Source organism: Dermochelys coriacea, chromosome 4 (assembly GCF_009764565.3).
Source record: "Dermochelys coriacea isolate rDerCor1 chromosome 4, rDerCor1.pri.v4, whole genome shotgun sequence".
Classification (NCBI taxonomy): Eukaryota; Metazoa; Chordata; order Testudines; family Dermochelyidae; genus Dermochelys; species Dermochelys coriacea.
In genome coordinates this window covers 80,897,281-80,920,703 of record NC_050071.1, presented here as the reverse complement: position 1 = coordinate 80,920,703, position 23,423 = coordinate 80,897,281, and the positions used below count along the sequence as shown (strand labels likewise).

The 23,423-nt window shown below is 38.2% G+C and overlaps 1 protein-coding gene across 5 annotated transcripts in view; it reads right to left on the bottom strand.

Annotated features, from left to right (window-relative positions):
• TENM3 (teneurin transmembrane protein 3) overlaps positions 1–23,423 on the bottom strand; it is a 2,178,135-nt gene that overhangs the window by 53,797 nt on the left and 2,100,915 nt on the right. For 3 of the 5 annotated variants that reach the window (XM_043513542.1, XM_038399412.2, XM_043513544.1), the window contains 7 exons: positions 18,427–18,643; positions 17,311–17,430; positions 16,350–16,611; positions 6,965–7,232; positions 6,258–6,401; positions 606–855; positions 188–208 (listed from right to left, as the gene is read on the bottom strand). In XM_043513542.1, the coding sequence (XP_043369477.1) occupies positions 188–208; positions 606–855; positions 6,258–6,401; positions 6,965–7,232; positions 16,350–16,611; positions 17,311–17,430; positions 18,427–18,643 (1,282 nt within the window). The remainder of the gene's footprint in view (positions 1–187; positions 209–605; positions 856–6,257; positions 6,402–6,964; positions 7,233–16,349; positions 16,612–17,310; positions 17,431–18,426; positions 18,644–23,423) is intronic. The other 2 variants (XM_043513543.1, XM_043513545.1) reach the window with 1 other exon arrangement.

Below are 23,423 nucleotides of genomic sequence, written 5' to 3'. Positions count from 1 at the left end.
TCAGTAATTCTACAGCTTGACAACTGGCATAACCAAAGGTAACATGCTCTCCTTTGCGGCTGAAGTCATTATTTTTGAAAAGCACTCCTCATACAATAACAATACTGGAAGTGACTAATCCACAATATACAATCATTTGTAAAAATGGACAGTTAGAAGAAATATACATTTCCTTAAAAATGCTTACCTATGTCTAAAATCTTTATTTCTTGGTGGGAGCAAGTAAAGAAGAGTAGAAAAGCAATATTAGAAAAAAGGTTAGAAAAGAAACAAGAGGAGTAGAAGGCAGAATTTAAACTATTATTTTAGTGAAGAAGATGAATTATGAACTTTGATCCACCAGAGTTAACTTATTTTGACTCAAAAACAGGAAATAATTAGGCTAGTTTGAATTGCTACAATATTTTTAGATAGAGATATGCATAGTTAAACATTTTAGAGTTAATCAAATTTACTTCATTTTTAAATTGGTTTAATTCTTTCGGTTCAATGCATTATGTAAAAAAATTGGATATATTAACTTACAAAATGTCAGAAAACTATCCCATATTTTAATTCTCAACACCATCTTAATTCCAAAAGTCCAAGACTAGGAAAAGACATACCTGAGTTCAAGCACACTAGTTACATTTCCAGATGGGAAGATCCGCCGAACATAGTTGAAATCCCCTACATACAGGCTGCCATCTATACCACAAGCTAAGGCTACTGGAGCTAGTAGTTTATTACCATCAGCTTGGCCATTGCAACTTGGGCATGAGATGCTGCGTCTTCGTCCATTGCCCATGATGCTACTAACAACTGGAGGTTGCTGAGAAATAAATTGATTTTCACCATTTCCTTTGTAGAGGATACCTGATAGAAACAAAAATACAGTTGCTTCTCACATCAACGTCACGTTCAGGAAATGATGATCATTAACAGCAAACCTACCTTATGCAAGACATTTTTTTTCATAAAATTCATTTACAAATAAATCAGAAATATACTTAGAAAACACATAGCACCAAATTAAAAACATTGAAAATAACCCTCTTGTTCAAAATATATAGTAGAATATTAAAAATACTAACATCTGTAATATAAACATGTTTACAACCATTCTGTTTATGACATTTTTATATTTATAATTGAGGAGGATTTTTTTTTTGAAAAATTACAAAAATCACATAATCCATTTATTTTTTATGAGACATATGCTTCTAAATCTCTTTGGTTTGAAAATCTCCCTCAAAAGACTGGAGTTCTAACTGCACGTACACTGATTATTGGAAAAGATGGATTTGTATTTGGGAGTTTCATTCCTGTAGTCATACAGTAACTAATTAAAACATCCTGTTAAATATGACTGGACAACTACCACATATATCAAATATTAATAAGGGGCTACTTCAAAAAAGTTCTGAGGCTCAATTTCACATTATAAAAGAGTCTTTTTTCACTGTACAATAATAATCTAACCCTGGTAACAAAGTCTGCACCTAGAATACATCTGCAGTTATATATGGTTATTAAAAATGTCAAATACAACAAAAAATGTAGTGGCAGGCCTATCTGCTCCTTAAACCTAATTCATTTAGGTTTGAAAAGTACAGTCATTTTATAAAGACAAAGTAATATGCCAGCAGTACTTTTATATGGCTTTCACAGGAAACATGGGAAGCAAAATACATACCTGATGTTAAATTTTTCATAGTGAGAAGATTATGTTTGAATTTGGACTCAGTTAAATGTTACCAGTGTCCTCATTATTATATAGATCAATGACTCAATGAAGGTCTGCTGTACGGATGGTCAGCTATTATTGTTACGCTCATATGTCACAATAAATCTTAATGTGGTATAATCCATGTAAACCACATGTCCCTTTGTACTTTATAGTGCTACATGTTTTATTTCTTGAGTACAAAGTTTCAAAAGCAGTTTTTGGTGCTAATTGTATCACTTCTTTTTCGAGATACTTTTAAAACAATCAATCAATCTTACAAAAACACATTTAGGAAACTTGAGAAGGTGTGTCACTCCCCTTCCCCCAACTTTTCCTGCAAGGCACTTTTTAAGTTGAAAAGAGATCAGAATAAATATCTTTGCTTTTTCACTTAGACTGTTTTTGGTTGCTCCAGTTACTTTTTTAATATCATACAATTTGGTAGAGGTAAATACCAGAGCAAATATACATTATGAAATCAGAAAGGATGAAACTGGCTTACGAAAACTTAAAGAAAAGTCATCAAAATAAGGCTGCATCATAATAACAAATGGAGTGTGTTTTTCATGAATAGTCTGAGAAAGGTTTCAGAGTAGCAGCCGTGTTAGTCTGTATTTGCAAAAAGAAAAGGAGTATTTGTGGCACCTTAGAGACTAACAAATTTATTTGAGCATAAGAATGCATTAATGGCATCTGAAATCCCCTTCCTATGATTACATCATTTGTGACAACCATGGAACCATAATTTTGCTGAAATAGCTAAGTTCTATAATTTTTATAAGAGGACTCCTACAAGTCAAGACTCTGCACTAGTGCACGTGATTTATTCTGTCATTGCTTTGAAAAATTGGTCCTTCATATTTCTCCTCTATTATCACAGAATAGAAAGATGAACATTAGAATATTTATTGCAGTGGTTCAGGATGTCCATACAAACACCTGTCTCTATCTGAACCCTCTGAATAAATTTCTCCAGCTCATCCACCTTGTCATTACAACTAACTACTTCCTTTATTCAATTAGATACATGTCACTTTGAAAAGTCATACTTGTCAAATCTACTCTTGAACATAATTTAAAGCCATAATCAATTCACCTTGTGAATAGAAACAACCTCATAATTTAAAAAAAACTAGACTAAATAAAACATGCATCTTTGCATTTTTATAAATATCTTAAGAATTTTGCATGGTTCTTTTCTGACATTTTAAATTTAAAATTTCCATTTCCCCTTAATTGGTTATATTATTTTTCTACTATTCAGCAGTACCAGTTAGGTTATGGCCCATCATATCACACCAGCTAAGCAGGATCAAATTGAGCCAATACATAGATGGGAAACCTCCACAAAAGACTTGGATGCTGCTGGAAGGAGCATTCTGCCCTCTGAGAATAGCAACAGCACGAATGGAGATGTCATTGCAGTGCGGTAACAATAGTAGTGAAGATATGGTGGCATAAGGCTTCACTTCAGGCTAGCTGCCACAGGACAAGCCTGCTGGTGACATTGGGTGCGTATTCAGGTTGCTGGCCCATCCCAAAGTCCATGCCACAGCATTTTCACTGCTATTGTTACCTGTGCTAGGTTAAAGTTAGAGTGGGTACATCTGCTTGCACTGCAATTGCACCTTCAGCTGTGGTGTAGACATACCCTAGGTCAGTACTGAACTGATGCCCCAGCATAGTGTTAGAGGGTGACCCAGCCACATACTTTCTGTAAGAGTACAGTGCATCCTGACCAAATTCCAACTTGCGTAATTTCATTCTGCTTATCTAACTTTCCTTACAGATTCAACTGAATACAGTATTCTTCATTTCCTTTTCTAAACTCTTATGCCATGCTGCTGAACACTGTTAAACAGCTTCCTCATTTTATTCCAAAGTTGGCTATATTTCACTGGGGAGTGGAGCAATCCTCATATGAATTTTGGTTTTGGATCCTTTAGTATGAAAGGCACTATGTAAATTATAATTACTATACTATTCTTGTGACTGCTGTTATGGTGCTCTGGGCAGTCCCTAGCAATCTCTACCACTCCCTTTCTCCATCAAGTGAGGAGCAGTAGACAGGGAGGAACTGATTGTTGGGGAGCTGGTTCAATCTAGCTGCAGTGAAGTGACACATGAAATGTACAGGAGTTAGCTGTGCCTATTCTAAGAGAAGAGAGCCTCTCTGCCCCACTGGCTTCTTCTTGATGTCAGTGCTCCCAAAAGTGCTGCAGAGTCATTCATGAGACATCCTGCCAGGGAGAGGGGCCACAAGAAGAAGCATTAGCAACATGAATTGTAAGTAGCCTGTCTCCATGGAAATGTACTCTGTGGAGTTGGGGCGGGGACATGACAGGATACTCTATAATAGGCCAATGAGAATCATGTTAGACACATTGACACTGCTTTTGACACTCATGAAAACTCAAATCTTACTGATTCACAATTGGTTCCCCCATTTGCTGAAGTTAGTGAGAATATAAGAACGTAAGAATGACCATACTGGGTCAGACCAAAGGTCCATCTAGCCCAAATATCCTGTCTTCCAACAGTGGCCAATACCAGGTGCCCCAGAGGGAATGAACAGAACAGGTAATCATCAAGTGATCCATCCCCTGTTGCCCATTCCCAGTTCTGGCAAACAGTGGCTAGGGAAACCAATCTTGCCCATCCTGACTAATAGCCATTGATGGACCTATCCTCCATGAATGTATCTAGTTCTTTTTTTGAACCCTGTTATAGTTTTGGCCTTCATAATATCCTGTAGCAAAGAGTTCCACAGGTTGACTGTGCATTGTGTGAAAAAATACTTTTTTGTTTTAAACCTGCTGCCTATTAATTTCATTTGGTGACCCCTAGTTCTTGGGTTATGGGAAGGAGTAAATAACACTTCCTTATTTACTTTCTCCACCCCAGTCATGAATTTATAGACCTCAATCATATCCCCCCTTAGTCGTTTCTTTTCCAAGCTGAAAAGTCCCATTCTTATTACTCTCTCCTCATATGGAAGCTGTTCTATGCACCAATCATTTTTGTTGCCCTTTTATGTATATTTTCCAATTCCAATATAGCTTTTTTGAGATGGGGCGACCACATCTGCATGCAGTATTCAAGATGTGAGCGTACCATGGATTTATATAGAGGCAATATGATATTTGCTGTCTTATTATCTATCCCTTTCTTAATGATTCTCAACATTCTGCTAGCTTTTTTGACTGCCGCTGCACATTGAGTGGATGTTTTCAGAGAACTATCCACAATGACTTCAAAATCCCTCTCTTGAGTGGTAACAGCTAATTTAGACTCCATCATTTTATATGTATAACTGGGATTATGTTTGCCAATGTGCATTACTTTGCATTTATCCACATTGAATTTCATCTGCCATTTTGTTGCTCCATTACCCAGTTTTGTGAGATCCCTTTGTAGCTCTTCGCAGTCTGCTTTGGACTGAACTATCTTGAGTAGTTTTGCATCATCTGCAAATTTTGCCACCTCACCGTTTAACCCTTTTTCCAGATCTTTTATGAATGTGTTGAACAGCAGTGGTCCCAGTACAGATCCTTGGGGGACACCACTATTTACCTCTCTCCATTCTGAAAACTGACCATTTATTCCTACCCTTCGTTTCCTATCTTTTAACCACTTACTGACCCATGAGAGAACCTTTCCTCTTATCCCATGACTGTTTAATGAGGCCCTTGTTTATCAGTTAGAAGTCAGCTTGACAACTTTGGGCTTAAATCAGATCTCTGATTTGTGCCAGTGGCTGGCCATCAAACCATTCATCTCACAGAAGGCAGGCAGTGTTTGCATTGCCATCCTTCCTTCACAGTTTTGTTGAGTCAACTTTAAGTTACAGTCTGAACCCTGTCTGTGGAGGCTGCCCAGGGAACATGCTGAATCAGGACATGCCCTGCATGCCTTGGGCACACACCTCTCTCCTTTCCAGCCAGCACAGCTTAGAGCTCTAGTAGAGAGGAGGTGCAGGAGCTTTGACCTGATAGAATCCCTCTCCAGGTAGACATTCTGCTGCTGGGGATTATGACTTCAGTAGGAGTTTCTCCTGTGTAACTGAGGGCCAAAGTGAGGTCTAAGAGTGAAGAGATCTGGGTCTGGCAGAGGCTTTGATTATTGCTATGTAATTTTCACTAAGTGGGAGTAAAAGTGCCAGTCATCACACTGATAATACATAACTAGTAGGAAACAATTTCAGTATTCTGAGATATGATTTTTTAAAAAAAATCAGGGCCTCCTTGATGGCACACACAGCCATTAAAATATTAAACATATATTAAAGCCAATTTGAAGATAAAATAAAATTTTGTAAACTAAAAAAATTCAATAAGATACTTTTCATTGTGACACCTTTGTTAAGGAAAATCCCAATGGTTTATGTAATTTTAAGGAGGGAGAAATATGGCACAAACTGTAAATCTTTGCTCAGGTATGGTACTTTTTTTAAACCGAAGAAAATATTTGATTAATTATAACAATATGCTTCAAGCAAGGGCACTAGAGTAAAATATTAAAATGAACAATAACAAGAATACATCCTTACCATTCTGAACATCCAACACATGATGTTTATCCAATGTCCAACCACCCATGTTAGAGGCATCCAGTTCATATCCCTGCAAAATGGCAGTCCGCTTTTCCCAGAGAGTTAGATCCAAACAAGACTCATATTCATAACCCACAGACACTGGAATCATAATAAATCACATTTCATATTCCCCACCATAGTTGAAAAATGGAATTTTGTTCAGAAAACTAATTTTACATTTCTATACTAAGCTTGTGATTTTTCTGCCCTCACAAACTAAATTAAAACTTGTATATCATCTATCGTACAGAGATTGTTCAAATATTTCATAATTTAAAAAAGGAATTTCAGATGGTTAAAATTATTTTGTTTTTAAAAAGAGCAGTAGACTGACTAAGTCTGTCCCAAGACAAGGGTGCAGTACAGATTGGGTTTTTTCCACATTAATTTTCCACTGTGGTTAAAATGAGATCCACAAAAACTACCTACATTGGGCCTATCCTCCAAGTAATTTAGTACAAATGAAAAACTATCAATTTGCAATCTCTTTTTATTTTGAAATACATTTTTATTATAAAAAGTTTACCTTAATTCTTTCTAATACATTTCAGTACAATGCTGTTGTGCTAAATATTTTCTGATTAACTGATATGGTCAGTTTCAATTTTACACTATGATTCCAAGACGGTAATAAATTGAGAAAAGCATCACACTGTACATACCAACAGCTTCAGATAAGCCATAGACCTTCTGGTTGTATGCATCAGTTTTATCCCATATGAAAGTGTAAGCCAGATTTGGGGATGCAGGGAACCATTTCTGGAAAAGTCTTCCGACCACTGCCACCATGAGATGAACTTTCATTAAGTTAAATGGTATAACAGACTGGGTCATGGTGATCTTAAGAACTGATTTATATCCTGCAGCTCTGGAGCTTAAGTATGATAATTTCAAATCAGTTCCTGGAATTGTAGTCTCTTCATGAAGTACCTAATTGTTGATAAAGAAACATTACAATAAAGTAAGTTATTTTCAGATTAAACTGAATATAATAGTATTTTAAAATCATACCTTGAACAGTGTATTAAAATCCATAGTGAATCAGAGCCTATATCTGAACTGCATTTTAATAAAGTAAAACATTTTAACATAAGAAATCACAATATTCTGCGTTTTCTTAAAGACATCTTAAAATCTTTTTGTGATGTAGTCGCTCAATTATTATTTTCTGCTGCAAACTTTCAAAGAATTACAGACATCTCTTTGTGGAAGAACACCTCCAGTCTCTTTTTCCACAACAGTTTTGTCAGTAAAGCATCCTCTTTCTGTCTAAGTGCACTGGGCAAATAGCTTCTTCTGAAACCACCATCCATGCTGTGTATCACATACAGTAACTGTGATACAGCTAGCACTCTCCCTATCGAAGATAAGTGAGCACTGGCCATCTGAGATCCAGCAATCACTCCTAATGTCCCTGCATGAAGCTGACAGTGGTCTTCTGGGATAGACACTTAATTCACTCAGAGGTGAGAATGGTTCTCTGAGCAACATCAACAAACCTAAGACACCATATTGTGACAAGTCAATTTTACTATAATTAAGAATGCAATTATGAAGTTACTTGTTAGCATACAAAAATAATTCCTTTTCCCCATCCCTTGTCTATATTGCCTGTTTAGATAATAAGCTTTTCTGGGAAGGGAGTTATTGCTTAGAATGTGTATGTACAGCTCCTCACACAATGGGGATCCAGATTTTGATCAGGGCCTCTAATTGTTACTGTAGTACAAATGTTAAATAATAATAGTAGTGTTTCATAGAATATGTCTTATTTCTATATTGTAAATATTTTAAACTAGAGCTTTCTTCCCCATATTTCCTGATCAATTTTCACTGCTCGGACATCAGCTCATTGCTTTCTCATATCAGATAGATTCAATCCTGTTTTTATAAGTTTTTCCGCCTCCCCTGAGAATTAGAGTTTGTGTGTGGTAGTTGGACATGAAGGGTTTCTGCGTTCTATGGATTAAGATAGTCCATCACCTTTATTTCACTTAGGACTTTAACTGGATAAGAATCCCATTCCTAAATACTGAAGGCAGAGCCACCAAGAATCCCCATTAAAATGAAAAGGTTTCTATAAATCACATCTCAGGGCTGAATTAAAGCAGTATGGGGCTATAGCAGCACTTAGTGCTCCTGGGAAACAAATTTAGGCAGCTTTACTCTACTTTTCCATCCCTTGGACCTGGGGGCAGCCAAGGGCAATGTACTAACTTATACTGGTGGATAACAGTTTGCAGGGAAGCACTGTGCTCTAGCCAGCTTCTCCACACCCCAAAATGTCATCTACGTTGAGGCAAGCACCAATACAGGCTGGCAGAGGGCTGGCTGTGGAGCTCTATGTTAGGGAAATCCTCAGATGCAGTTTTAAAACTGCTTATGGACCCTTTAAGAGGTTGCTTCTTTAAGATGGTCCAAGGACCTGGCCTATAGAGTTTAAGAAGCCTTAGATGTCATAATATCCAATAACTGATGGAAACTACTGCAGGTATATTAAGAAAGATTTACATGACATTAACTATATTCTTCTCTTTCCTCTTTCTATGACCATTTATCACTGACAGCAGCTTAGCTCATCTAACAGGAAGCTTAGGATGCAACAAAGCTGTCATTCCCACACTGTGTAGAACTTCATATTACAGTAGAAAGGAAAGGAGGAGTAGGATGGGAAACAGGTTACTAGGACAAGCCCAATTACTGATAAGCAATTCTTAATTGTCAAATATCTGCTCTTCCCACTTCACCAATCATCATTGAGAGCAGATGACACACTGTACTGTCATTAAGAAAGTGCTTAAAATTGGTGATATTTGTGTTGCCTCTAAAATTACTTGTGCAGTGCCTCAGCTTAAGTTGCAGAGAGTATAGTGGATGCTCCTCTGAACTGGAGGGCAAACAAATCTCTGCAGGCTAAAAATGTAAAAACCCATCCAGAGATATAAGCAACTGAGGATCTGTTCCTTACTAAGACCTTCAAGGTAAAACAATTCTTTAAGATGTTTGAAGCACTTCTATGCTGCATTTAAAAAGTCAACTAACAGATGTTGTTCTCTTTCTGGAGGAAAAAAAAAAAGCAACTTGAGTAGAGAAACAAAGGAAAACAACATCCATAAATGAACAGCATGATGGTTCCTGTTAGTCCCAAAGTTTACTCAAATCTTCTCTTGCAACCAGAAAGTGTAGATGAGTAGTGTTAAGTCCTAAGAGCTCCTTGCTGTTATGTTGTTTGAGAATATCCTCGTAAGAATGGCTCCTGAAAAGGGGTTGTGACAAAGTTCCTCCTCTGCCTTGGTGGGTCCTGTGCTTATTGGTGGATTTGTTTGCCTCAGAGGTTCATGGCAGACCTCAGTTTGGCCACTTTCGTGGCTCAAATCTGCAGTTCACTCAGTTAGCCTCATCACTGGCCAGCATGGGGAAAAGGAAGAAGAACAATTTCTGTAGACTCTGCTGATCCACCTAGTGGATCAGGGAACAGGCCAGAGACCTTCCCATTTAGTGGAACCCACAGTCCAGGTCAACTCCTCCGGTATCAGGTAGGGAGTTGGGGGGAATGGAGGGATGGGGGGAACCCGGGCCCACCCTCTTCTCCGGGTTCCAGCCCAGGGCCCTGTGGATTGCAGCTGTCTACAGTGGCTCCTGTAACAGCTGCGTGACAGCTACAACTCCCTGGGCTACTTCCCCATGGCCTCCTCCCAACACCTTCTTTATTCTCACCACAGGACCTTCCTCCTGATGTCTGATAATGCTTGTACTTCTCAGTCTTCCAGTAGTACGCCTTCTCACTCTCAGCTTCTTGCTCTTCTTGCTCCCAGCTCCTCGCAAACACACCACAAACTGAAGTGAGCTCCTTTTTAAAACCCAGGTGCCCTAATTAGCCTGCCTTAATTGATTCTGGCAGCTTCTTGATTGGCTGCAGGTGTTCTAATTAGCCTGTCTGCCTTAATTGTTTCCTGAAAGTTCCTGATTGTTCTGGAATCTTCCCTGTTACCTTACCCTGGGAAAACGGACCTACTTAACCTGGGGCTAATATATCTGTCTTCTATCACTCTCCTGTAGCCATCTGGCCCAACCCTGTCACAAGGTGGAAAATGGAGGTTATGGAGGGGGCAGAGAAGGAGGTAAATTCAATCGCATAGTTGGAATGGATGATGTACCCACCTGACCATCGTTATTCCACTCTAGATGTGGAAAAAGAGTGCTAAATGGTGTGTGGGAATTAGCAGGTGGTAGCCGATTGGTTTTCAGCTCTTGAACTCCCATCAAAAGTAGATGGGGCTGAGATTGGGATAATGATGTTGCCACAGAAGGTGCAGGGAAAGGGAACTTCTGAACCCTGTGACCACAGACACCAACTTTGTGGATGCTCCGGGGCTTAAGCACTCATGGAAAAAAATAGCAGCCAGTTTTCAGAATGGAGAGAGATAAATAGTGCTGTCCCCAGGGGCTTGTACTGGGACCAGTGCTGGTCAACATATTCATAAATGATCGGCAAAAAGGGAGGTGGCAAAGTTTGCAGATGATACAAAATTACTCAAGATAGTTAAGTTAAAAAAAGACTGTAAAGTGTTACAAAGGAATCTCACAAAACTGGGTGACTTGGCAACAAAATGGCAGATGAAATTCTATGTTAAATGCAAAGTAATGCACATGACAAAATATAATCCCAATTTTATATGCCTAAATTAGCTGTTACATATCATAAAAGAGATCTTGTAGTCATTTGCGGTACTCTGAAGAACTATGTTTCCAGAGTACTGCAAATTTATAAGAATCCTTTTCACTCTGCCTGTATCATCCTGAACTCATTCTCCAGCTTCAGAAGACTTAAAAATCATCTCCAGTCATCAACAGAACAGATAGAACTGAATAATGTAGCTGTTCTTAATGTGCGTCAAGACAACACCAGGGAACTAGATGCAAATAAGATTGCTGACATTTTCATCTAGAAAGCAACAGTGAGACATAATGTCTCTAAACTGGGATGTTAGTGAAGATAGCTTGTAGATGACTGGAATGATTCAAAGATACTGTAATTCATGGCACATCACAATAACAGTAGCTGCTGTCCTCAAAGATGTATCTGCAGCATCTACTTAACTGGTCTTCCTCAGTGAGAGCCTGAAATCAAGCTCTCTCCTTGTTGATGAAGTCCATGAATTTGGAATAACAGAATCATAGGACTGGAAGGGATCTCGAGAGGTCTTCTAATCCGGTCACCGGCACTCAAATATTACAATAGTTCAGATAATGATATTTAGCCATCAGTGCTTGGTAACTGGCTATTCTGAACTGAAGTCTAATAGAAGCGAAGATTATTCCTCCCAATAAAACAAGCAATTTACCCTCTATCGACTGGAGTAGATCTAGGATGTTGCTGTCTAGATCTGTCTATGGCAGCCCGGACAACTAAAGAGTTAGGAACAAGATGAGAAAAGAGAAACTCTGCCCTTTTGGCTGGGACAAAATAATTTTTTTTCCCTCTTGGTGGTAAGGACATAAGTGGCTGGGGTATTCCAAACTGTACTAGCTGGTTCCATAATAGTTTCATTAACAGGAAGTACTATTTGGCCAGATCTAGATAACTGGAGGATCTCCATGAGTTTATGCTGAGGATCCTGAACTTTCCTTAAGGGAGATCTGTAGCTCCTGTGCAACCCAACATAACAGTTCCTAAAACTGCTTCTAGTCATTAGGGGGAATGGAGACATTGGAGCAAGTGCTTCATCGAGAGATGGTGAGGGCAGTCTTGTCGGTATTGGCAGAACTGCTGGATCCAGCTCATAATCTTTCTCTTCCATGGCGTCAGGAGGAATCTCTGGCTGTCCTCTTGGTGGGGAAGAGTGGACTGAGTCCCTAGATTGCGTTGACTATGCTGAATGATACAGGACCCATGCTCCCCAGTTTGGCCAATAAGATGGGTCAAACAGTGATTGTGGAGGTCCCCATGGCATGAGGTACCAACAGTTTTGAGGCAGTTGTAGGTTTGGAAGTTGGTTCCAGATCAATCCAGGTCGCTTGTCTAGGAAGGCATGCCTCAGAGGAGGAGACATCGATTCATTGGGTGGTTCAGAATTTCCTGAGAAAGAAAATGCTGATTCTGCATCCATTAGTGGTACCAATGGTTCCGTCGTAAGGAAACCATGACTAGATGATGGAATGGGAGAGAGACTCTTCCCCCTAAATTGCAACTCCTGGTGGATTTAGGACGTCCTTTGTGAGGGAAGGACCTGGTAGTGATGGAGGCTGAGGATCTCAGAGATCAAAGGTGTCATCAGATGGAGCATAAGACTGCTCTCTCTAGAGTGCAAGGGGTCCTGTCCATACGAACTAACAGAGCTGGAGCAATTAGTACCAGAGGCACTGTTGCTGCTGGAGTGCAGTCTGGTACTGACAGAGCCCTGGATTTGTGGACTTTCTTGTCATGACCCTGTGACTTAGAACATCCTAAGTCCACATAGGCTAAACAAGAAGACTTGCCCCGGGTCCGACTGCGGCCTCATGGCCTTCTGCAGTAAGTGCTTCTTAAGGCAAAGTTCCCACCCCTCAAAAGTATGACCAGGGAACTAGTGGCACAATCTACACCTCGCTGAGAGGTGTGCAATCCCAAGGCAGTAAAGGCAGCGTTAATGGTCATCATTGCCTGAGAAGCAGCATGGGCTGGAAGCACAGATTTGAAGCTCAGAATCCTGGGCATAATCTGGGGCAGAGGGGAATTCCTCTTGATGGAGAGTGTAACTATTAAATTACCAAACTTAGCTAAAAACTATCAGATAAAGCTCTAAAATGTTTTATAAAATATATACATATGTATTTGCAGCTCACAGAATAAAGGAAGATGAAGCTCCAGACACTGGAGGTGTCAACCCAAGCCATGCAGTGGTAAGAAGAAACTGGAGAGGCGGTCAGTCCACTCTCCCTTCTACCTTCCAAGTTGGAGGCATGAGGAGAGCGAGGGCACACGCGCAGATTAACAGATACTGCTGTAAAGAACTCTCCGATTTGGGCGCATGTGTAGCCATGGAGGAATACGCATAGGGACCATCACTCAAAGAAGAAAGTTAAGTTTGGACTCTAAGAGGCACATTATACTTGTTTAGTATGTAACCATTTCTGATTCCACTTGTTATCCCTACTCACTAACTCTTAAATCTCAATCTTTGCTAATAAAATTATGATTGTTTCACAATAAATATATTTTAGTGCAGTGATGTTATACAGGATCTGATCCTGACTTGTACCAGTCAAGCTGTATACTGTATATGTGTATACTGTTCCTCTGGAGAGAGAATACCTGGTAATTTCTGAGAGTGTCCAGTGACAGGGCTGGATACTACAGGGGGGATGCTTTCAGAGGATTCGGAGGCTAGGATACACCTCCTGTTAACCTGCAAGGCAAAGGATGGCAGAGGCCTGAGGAGATTGTTTTGGTGGGCAACAGACTGGTGTCGGAGCTGACACCCAGATTAGCACCAGTAACTCTCTCTTTCACTGAGGCCAGAGGGGAAACAAAGTGATCCACAGTCCTGGGCACTCTGAGAAGTGTCATACCAGGATCTAGTCCTTCTGCTCCAATGACTCATATTCACAGTGGAACAGCTTCAACAGGAGAGACTGAAGGAGCTCCACATCAGAATATCCCATTGCTCAGTTGTTAGGTTGCTCCCCGGAGAGAGCAGCTCCCTGGGGGACTTGAACTGAGGGTCTCCCACATCTCAGGTGAGTACCTTAACCACTGGGCTAAAAGTTATGAGGATGCAGCGGTTCTGGCACTGGCTGTTTTGTGTGAACTCATGTATTGGGCCATTCCACTAAGCGAGCTGCAGGCTTACCAGCTCAGACCCAACAGGCAAGTTAGACAGAGAAAAGAGTATCTTTCTCCAGTCTGTGGAATGCTCGGGGGCATAGGTGTCTGGATGCCTGGCATGGAACTTCAGTGCATATACACTCAGGCAGACACAATGGCATCTTGGGAACTTTTACTGCTAAGCAAGTTTGGTTGACTAAGGGCTCAGCGGAAGCTGAGCAGGTATTTTGTGAATCCCAGTGGGGCCTGATTCTGGGATTTAGGCACCTACAGTGGCAGTTAGGTGCCTAAATCCTTTTGTGTGCTGCACTGACTCTAGAGGTAATGATTCATCATCCCCTAAAAGTACTGTTTCCAGAAGAACACTCTTAGGGTTACAGTACATTTAAGGGATGATGAAGTGTTACCTCTAGAGTTAATGCAGCACACTATTCTCCCCTGCGTGTGGTGCTGAGTGTTGCCAATCCACATTAGCAGGATGGTTGATTAGCATAGAACTGGAGAATTGCTCCTCTATGTTTTCTGTGCCAACTCCAATCTCCCCTACAGTAAATCTGATTCTGGCTCTTTTCAGAAAAACAAATGTAAGCATTCCTCAGAAACTTAATGGATAGTTTTTGAATAGAGTAAGATGCAAATCTGAATTTGTAATGGGAGATGTAGCATTATGCACATGCTTCTGAGATTAAAATCTGACCTTTATGGGGTATATTAATCTTGATATATTTGTGTAACTTCCATTAGCAGAAATATGAGTTATGTGTATGCATTGAGTGGAGAAAACAACCTTTACTTTGTGTTTTTGCATAGTCTAATTATTAGCTTTTTGCATGAATAATTAGTGTTTTAACTTTAATCAAAAAGTTCTTACATTAGCACAGGTCAAACAATAAGCCAGGTGTGAAGATGGCTTTTTGGAGGGGGATTGTTTTTATTTTTTTATATATGCATATGCAACAAAAAGATTTTAAGGCTCTTTACAACTAGCATTGTACATTATTACTTTTCCTTGTTTTATAATAATATATTTGCCACTTCTCATCCATTTTTGGAACCAAATCTATCATATGCTGCCACAACATGAAAATTGGAGCTATTTGGAATGGATTGTATTATGCAAATAATTTTTGACCTAAGTTGCAGCTATCAAATGTAGAGAAACAGCACTGAAGGATAAAAACATATACTGGGTAGCCTAGCCTACGCTTAAATATATTTAATTGCAATTTGTTTATACTTTACCAGTTCCTATTATGAATTATTTTATTGTTTTGTCCTTTTCTTAAAAGCTCTAAATGTAACCAATTTTAATTGCACCTGTTATGTTCCTCCTCAGGAAGTAAGGATATTTCTTCCTGAAGTTATAAAAACATGTTCTTCACAGTTATAATGAAGCAAGCAAGCAAGCAAGCAAGCAAACAAAATAGCTATTTTAGCAGGAAAATCCAAGATGATTGTCATTTCTTCAAATGCAATTCTATCTGGGAGCAGAGGAAAATTCTATTAGTGATTAGTTATTTGAGATTAAGGAATGTAATGTAATCTGTATTAGAAAGAAAAAATCTTCCAAGCATATATTTTTAGTTCAAAACTACATTTTTGATAACTTTAACCCAACTTTAGGTCTTGCTCCTACGAGGTGTGGAGGTGTAAAGGTTTCAAAAGGTACTCAGAATGCTCAGTGCCCTGCAAGATCATGTCCTCAATTATCACAAATGCGAAATTTCTCACTTACTACTGAAAAAATACAAATGCACATAATATTTATTAACAATGAATTGATAACATTAATCAAACTATAGTCCTACAAAGGCTTTGCACCACAATAAAAAAACCTCATCTCTCACTTGCAATTTTATAGGTGTGTTCTTAAAAAATAATAATTTTGAGCACTAAGGGCTGACAGTCATAAAATCAAATACACAAATCTGTGCCCATTTTGAATATGCAGGATCATCATATCCTGTAAGACAATGCACAGATAACATCTGTCAGTTCATGACATGCAGTATCTTATAATTATGGTAGGCATGTATACAAGTCAGGTATTTGCATGCATGATACTTTTGTGCACCTGATTTTGAAAATACATAATACTGGTGTTAACGTACTCACATATAGCACTTTTTCACTAATTATGCAACATTCTTTATTATTATAAATCAGCAGCATGCATCTTCTTCATGATAATCTAAAATACATCTGATAGAAAATGTTATTTAGTTTAAAGCACATTGTACCTGTGTCTCAGGGATAATGGGACTGTCTTCAGGAGAAATCCTAAAGAAGGTGGATAAAGGTGATGACACAATGACAGGGTTTGGCCTCACAAATCCACTCAGATCACAGCTGGGAATGTCATTCTCCTCCTTCTTCATGACCAGGGTATCCATGACATAAAAGACATTCCACGGAATCCACACTGTGTGATACTGTGTGAGGAATGGTGATCTTTCAAACACTAGAGTTAGAGATGCACCACCATTTGCTACCAAGTCAAACCTAAGAGAAATCATAAGGTTATTCAGCAAAGTAAAAAGAAGCCACATACTGTGCAAAGCCATTTACAGTTTGCATTTTATGGATCTGATTCTTCATCCTGTTGCTCCTGTTTTATGCCAGTGTAACGCAACTGGAAGCAATGGAAAAGTTAATCAAATTACATTGGTGTAAAACTGGGGTAAGAATGTGGAGAATATGACCTCTGTGTTTAAATAAACAAGAACTTTTTCCTTTCTCAAAATAATAATTAAAAGAAATAATCAACAAATAGGAAAATGTCTAACTGTTTTTGAAGTATTTACAAAGGAACATAGGAATTTATTTTTTGTAAAATAAATTTATTTTAAATTTAAACTTATTTATTGTAAGTATTTACAAAGGAACAGTTTGCAGTGATAAAAAAGAAAAGGAGTACTTTGTGGCACCTTAGAGACTAACAAATTTATTTGAGTATAAGCTTTCGTGAGCTACAGCTCACTTCAGCTCACAAAAGCTTATGCTCAAATAAATTTGTTAGTCTCTAAGGTGCCACAAGTACTCCTTTTCTTTTTTGCAAATACAGACTAACACGGCTGCTACTCTGAAACCTGCTATTTTGCAGTGATAGTGTCTACAACTCCTGGTGGAACAAGCCTTTCAAATTAAGTAAAACTGCAATCTCCATATTCTAATGATAGAAGTGGCTGGCAGCAAACTTACATTCCATCTTGGCGAGTGATTGTATAACCATATTCTGGATAATGTAAAAAGGAGACATTAACTCCAATGAGTGGCGTTCCATCGGCAGTTAATACTTGGCCCCTGATGACAGATGCAAGGCTGTGGGAAAAGGCGCAGAATTAGATTATGCATTTATTTGCTCAGGTATTACAAGCATGATTATTAGTAACACAACTTAAAAAAACAAACACACAATTACATGGCATCTATGTAATCCATGCTGAAACTCTGCCAAGCCATTGCCCTCTTATAAACTCTAATTTACATTCTCTAACTGCTTCTATATTTACCCTGTGTTTTAATTTGGGGCAGATTGTCTTGAGAGAGTTACCATGAATTTAGGCATGAATTTTTAAAATTTATAAATTCTAGACTTTCCTTCTGTGTCATATCTCTGGCATTTTCATAAAGAATAATGTACTTTCTAATTAATTAAATCTGTAACTTGGTAGGGACCAAGAAGTACAAAATGTAAAAGAGGCAATAAGGAACATTTGTGCACCAACTTTTAATTAATTGCTGTGCCCAACTGCATCAAATGCTGCTAACTGCATGGAATGCTAGTGTAAATCGTCTTCTTTCACTCAGTGAGATGTAAGACACCTGCTTTCAGTTCCTGGTTTATTTTTAGGGCATTACTACTCTGTAAAGCACCAGTCAAACTGTATATTGCAACCATACTGTCATGCACTTAATAATCCTATTACATTAATTCATAATTAATATTATTTACTGACCTCAGCTTAAAAAGTGCCCCTCTGGCTTTCCTTCTGGGGTATTTTCATTGGTTTGATATATTGCCAGCTGAGCTAACCCAGATCAACTGGTTAAATGCAGATTTTTTAAATCTTGAATGAAATAGCCTCTTAGAACCATGGCAAAGTGTGTGTAACTCACTAGCACCAGCCATTTGAATTTTTGTAAGAAATCACGTAAAATAGTCATATTAATATTTAAAAAAAATTAATGATGCATTTGTTGAAAGCCCACCCCATTAAATGTCACAATTGCAGTAGACCTCCTAACAGTGTGAATCATATATACACTTTAAAATTTCATTTTATGCTCATGAAGGAATGATCTATTCATATTCACCTCTTATTGAATGGATTTTCTCCAGGTATTACATGGGTGCTGTCTGGCCCTGTAAGAAAACTGATCCTGTCATAAAAAGATTTGGCAGCTTGCTGAGATGGTGATTGTTGGCTTTGGCTAATGATATCTTGGGGATCAGGCAGTCCACGACAATAGGGCTGATTTTGGCAGGAACTCTGCAAGCAACAGTCAGGATCCATGCAGTCAATTAATCCATCTGTGGGCAGAAATTCAGACAAATGAATAATACTTCTTTCTGTTCTTTATACCTGAATGAGCAATTAAACACAATTTTCATTCAGAGGGATTTAAAAATTATTACAGTATGAAATCATATCAGTAGTTTAGATTTTTAATAATTGACTTTCAATAAATGAAAGGCCTACCTTGTACTGAGCTCCCAAACTCCCATGGAAATCAATGGGAATTGAAGCCAATCAGCATCTTGCAGGTTTAGTCCTCATATTAAAAATAGTTATTAAAAATTTTGCTTATTTAAAACAAAACAAAGCATTTAGGCTCTCCAGACACAGCTGACTTATAAATACTAAATACTTTTTATGGAGGTTAAGTAGCTTTTATGCAAGGTTATTTGGTATGCAAGGAAGAGAAACAGGTAACTCCCACTCCACTGCTTTCTTGAACCTATATAATGTATTTGTGCTGCAAGTAGCTTTAAATATTAAAGAACATTTATCAAGCTAGATATTTTTAATTTTGGAAGAAAGGGTTTGTGGTTATTAGCAAAGCTAAGTCTTTTGCATAAAAATGTATGAGAGAAAAATCTATGTTAAACATTCTGTATTTTAATTCATGAGCAGCTGATGCTGAATGTTAGCTAACACAAACATGCTTTTTGTACACATGTGGATATTTTTTATGTATAGGTGCAGCCCATTCACATATGATACAGATTAAACCTGTCATCTCTAGAAATCTAATACGAGGGTGATTAAAATCAAACTCAAATAGATTACTGTTTAATTAGCTGCAAGTAAAACAAGTCTGGAAACATCAGCTTCAGAAAGTTTTCTAGGTAATGTAATACAATATCATAGAACTGATAATTGTTTTCCCCAAAAGAGGAGCAAAGCTGAAACAGCTCAAGCATATTATCATTCAATTTAGATAAGGAAAGAGAACTGTATTTTACAAAAGAACAGAAAATATACTGATACAGCAGCTTGAGGAAACCTATGATAGTTCCATTTACAAAGCAGCTAGCTTTATTATTAAAACTAAAACCACACACGCAAATAAAGCATGGTTATATTAATGCATTATGTGCTAAAATGATATAAGTAAAGTTTTCTTCCAAATGTAGCTCATGCTGCATTTTGCTTATGGATTTCTGTACTACACAGAACAGAGTTAGTGTGCTGGCATATTAAGGGCCTGATGATCCATTTCTTGCTCACAAAAAACTCCTACTTCAGTCAACCAACATCAATGGGAACTTCAGGAGTGGTAAAGGAGTGATGACTCAGAGCATACATTGAATTAAGAAGAAGCATTACTGATAATACCCGGGAGGATTTTCTTCAGACTGATTCCATTAAAATATGAAAGCTTTCATAACCAAAATATTCTGATACCATATTGGTTTTGGCTAGACTAACATGATCAGTATTAAAACCCAGTACAATCACGGTTAAAGGCTTTGTTTTGATTTTTACACCTCTATGTCCTCCCTCAGGCAATATTTGGTACAGTTGCCAAAGAGAAATGCACAAATTTAGTCATTCATCTTTGTTAGTTTATAAAAAGCAAATGTACATCTGCTGTGTAGTCTGCAGGTCATAAAACTGCATGAGATTGACATCTTCTGAACTAATCAGCTGGAAATGCATTTTTACAAGCCTCTCTGCTAACATCAATCAGAGAAAGAATCTCATTTTCACCAGCCAAGATACAGGTACACACTGTTTGTTATTTTTCTGTGGAGTTTATCAGCAACTTGCCCAAGCGAGTGACGGATGGTTATGAATCTGGCTCTCTATAACTTAAGAGAACATTTTTCATTCTTTCTCTATACTTATATAACTAGTGCTGTCTAGTGACACTAAGTTGTCTGTCTATTGCTCTCTGTGTCAAAAAGTAAAATAGCCTTGGTGGAACAGCTCAACAAAATCATTGATGTATTTTAGTTTAGCCTAACATTATTAGGCTTGACTTAGCTGCTATATTTCTCAGAGTTAAAAGAAAAAAATACAAGGAAAATCAAAGATGTTCCAGCCCATTCAATAATCATTACCAACTCAAGGAGACTATTTTGTATTTTTGAGTCTAGATATAAGTTGTTCTTTTATGTACAGCAGGTATGTATATATTTGTGTAGAGAAAATCTTCATCCATTCAGAAAGTTTAAAATCTTGTAATAAAAAGCTTGACTAGCTGTACTTTTTCCATAGCTGAAACATGCACAGAACTGCAACAGGATATGGTTTTGTTTTAAGAACTGCTATCTCTAGAGATTAATAAAAAGGCACTGAAAGGGAGGGGTCAGAACTCCACTAGGGTGCGTTTTGTGCCATTTTCCCACCCCCTCTGGAAAATTGGTACATTTGGGAAGTAAATTCAAAATAGGATATAGATAAGAGACCCACATATTGGCAAATTATAAGCCCCGTTTTTAAAAGAAACATGAATTAAATAGGAGGTTGATGGGTAATATTTCTCAAAGGTGCATTTTAGAATTAAATTCTGCAAAGCAGGCCAAGGAAGGATGGCAACATCACTTACCCCCCATAACTGACATTCCTTTTGAAATTCTATATACTATGGAGTCAGGGTGTAGGAAATGCATTTTTTACATAGATTGATTTATTTCACTATAAATCGACTTTCGTGATTAGTGGAAGTTCCAGCTCTTTCTGACTGTTTTCAAGGTCACATGTAGCTCAGAATAGGACCCAATCCAAGTCTCCTATTTAATCAGTGAGAGTTTTCCCATTGACTTTAATGAGAGGCAAACCAGGCTTTTACTGTATAAATCAGCACTATAAAACTCCACAGACGGTTGCTGCTGTGACTGAGTGCCTGCTGAGTTATTAAATGGCTTGGAGAACCTGTAGAGCTGATAAAGCCTGCATATTTTCTCCTGCAGAAATAAGCTCTGTAGGCTCCTTGCCCAAGCAACTTTTTCTTTTGAAGAGCTTCCCAAGATCTACAGACTCCTAACAGACATTTCATAGAATCATGGAATATCAGGGTTGGAAGGGAGCAGGAGCAGGACCAACCCCCAATTTTTGCCCCAGATCCCTAAATGGCCCCCTCAAGGATTGAACTCACAACCCTGGGTTTAGCAGGCCAATGCTCAAACTGCTGAGCTATTCCTCCCTCCAAAATAAACAAACAAAAAAACTCCAAGCGGTGCACTGTGGGTAGCTATCCCACAGTTCCCACAGTCCCCGCTGCCCACTGGAATTCTGGGCTGAGCTCCCAATGTCTGATGGGGCCAAAAATTTGTCGCGGGTGATTATGGGTAAATGTCGTCAGTCAACCCTCCCTCCCTCCGTGAAAGCAACGGCAGACAATCATTTCACACCCTTTTCCCTGGATTGCTTCAGCAGACGCAATAGCACGGGAAGCATGGAGCCCGTTCAGCTCACCACAGCAGTTATGACCATTGTAAACACCTCCCGCATTATTGTGCAGTTTCAGTCCCTCATTGCTCCTTATACTGTGTATATGGAGTTGTGTTTCATGATAAACTGAGAAAAAAGACTTACTTTTATTTCAGAAGATAAGTGAGATCCTTACATGTACATTTTACTTTACTCTGAGCCATAAGTAGCTGATGATTTTTATATGAAACCACAATTGACTTAAATGGAAATTCTACAGATATGATCATGATAAAATATGGGTCATTTTTATATAGTGTAATACAGGAGCAATTTTTCTAAGTGAGGAAGTACAAGCATCCGCTGTCTTTGGGTTCACATGCTTGTTCCCATTGATTTCAAATGGAGTCCCTCTCCTCCTCACAAGTACATTAAAAGCAGAATTCAGCCTATGCTCACTGTGTGCATCCACACTCCAATACGGATTGTTAAAATGTGAGCTAAATCTCAGAAATTGGTATCCACCCTAAACCCAGGAAGTTTAAGGAAAAAGTCATTCTTCCTTTACAAGACAGGGTGCAATCCATAATGTAGCATGGAACTCTACAGCAAAAGGCAGATATATAATATCCACTCCAGAAATATGGCAACAATACTTAGAAAGAAATGTGTTTAAAAATAATCCAATTCTATAACTGAAGTCAATGGGAGTTTTGTGCTCTGAGAGGTTACAAAATCAATCCTAATAACAGCTAGGAATCAAAGCAACCCCATACAGTATTTAAAGTAACATTAAGCATAGTATCTAATTTAGCTAGCAACCAAGACAACAATAATTATTTAACTACTGAATCTAACAGAACATAAACCACAGCGTCCAGACTAGTCATCGATATAAATTCAGCCAATGTGCTCAGAATATATCTCCTAAAATAAACAAATACAGCTAAGAAATGTCTTTTTGCTACTACCTAATGTGGTCTGGAATCTGGATGGCTTATTGGGAGATTAGCTGCTTGATTGCTAAAACTCTTGGTGACTGGAGAAGCAACAGACCTCTCTCTAGGTTGACTTCTAACAAACAGGTAATTACTTTTCCTTGTTTCTCTTTCAGTACCCTTTGAGCTGGGTTATTTATTTATTTAAATTATTTTGAATCCTTTCCACTAGGCCCAATCAAGGTTTGAAATTAATAAAAAACCTTTTGCTGTGGTATATAGATTAAAAAACAAATTAAACAAACAAACAACCCCACAAACAGTCCACTAATGGAACAACACACCCAAGAGTAATATTATCACACCATGTGACTCAACCCCCCACCGCAACAACATTTTGCCAATCCTCTTTCCAGATGGAGCTGTGAAATGTTAACCATGAAAATAAAAAAAATATAGGAACTAAAATAAAAAGCTTCACCATCCTAAAAGT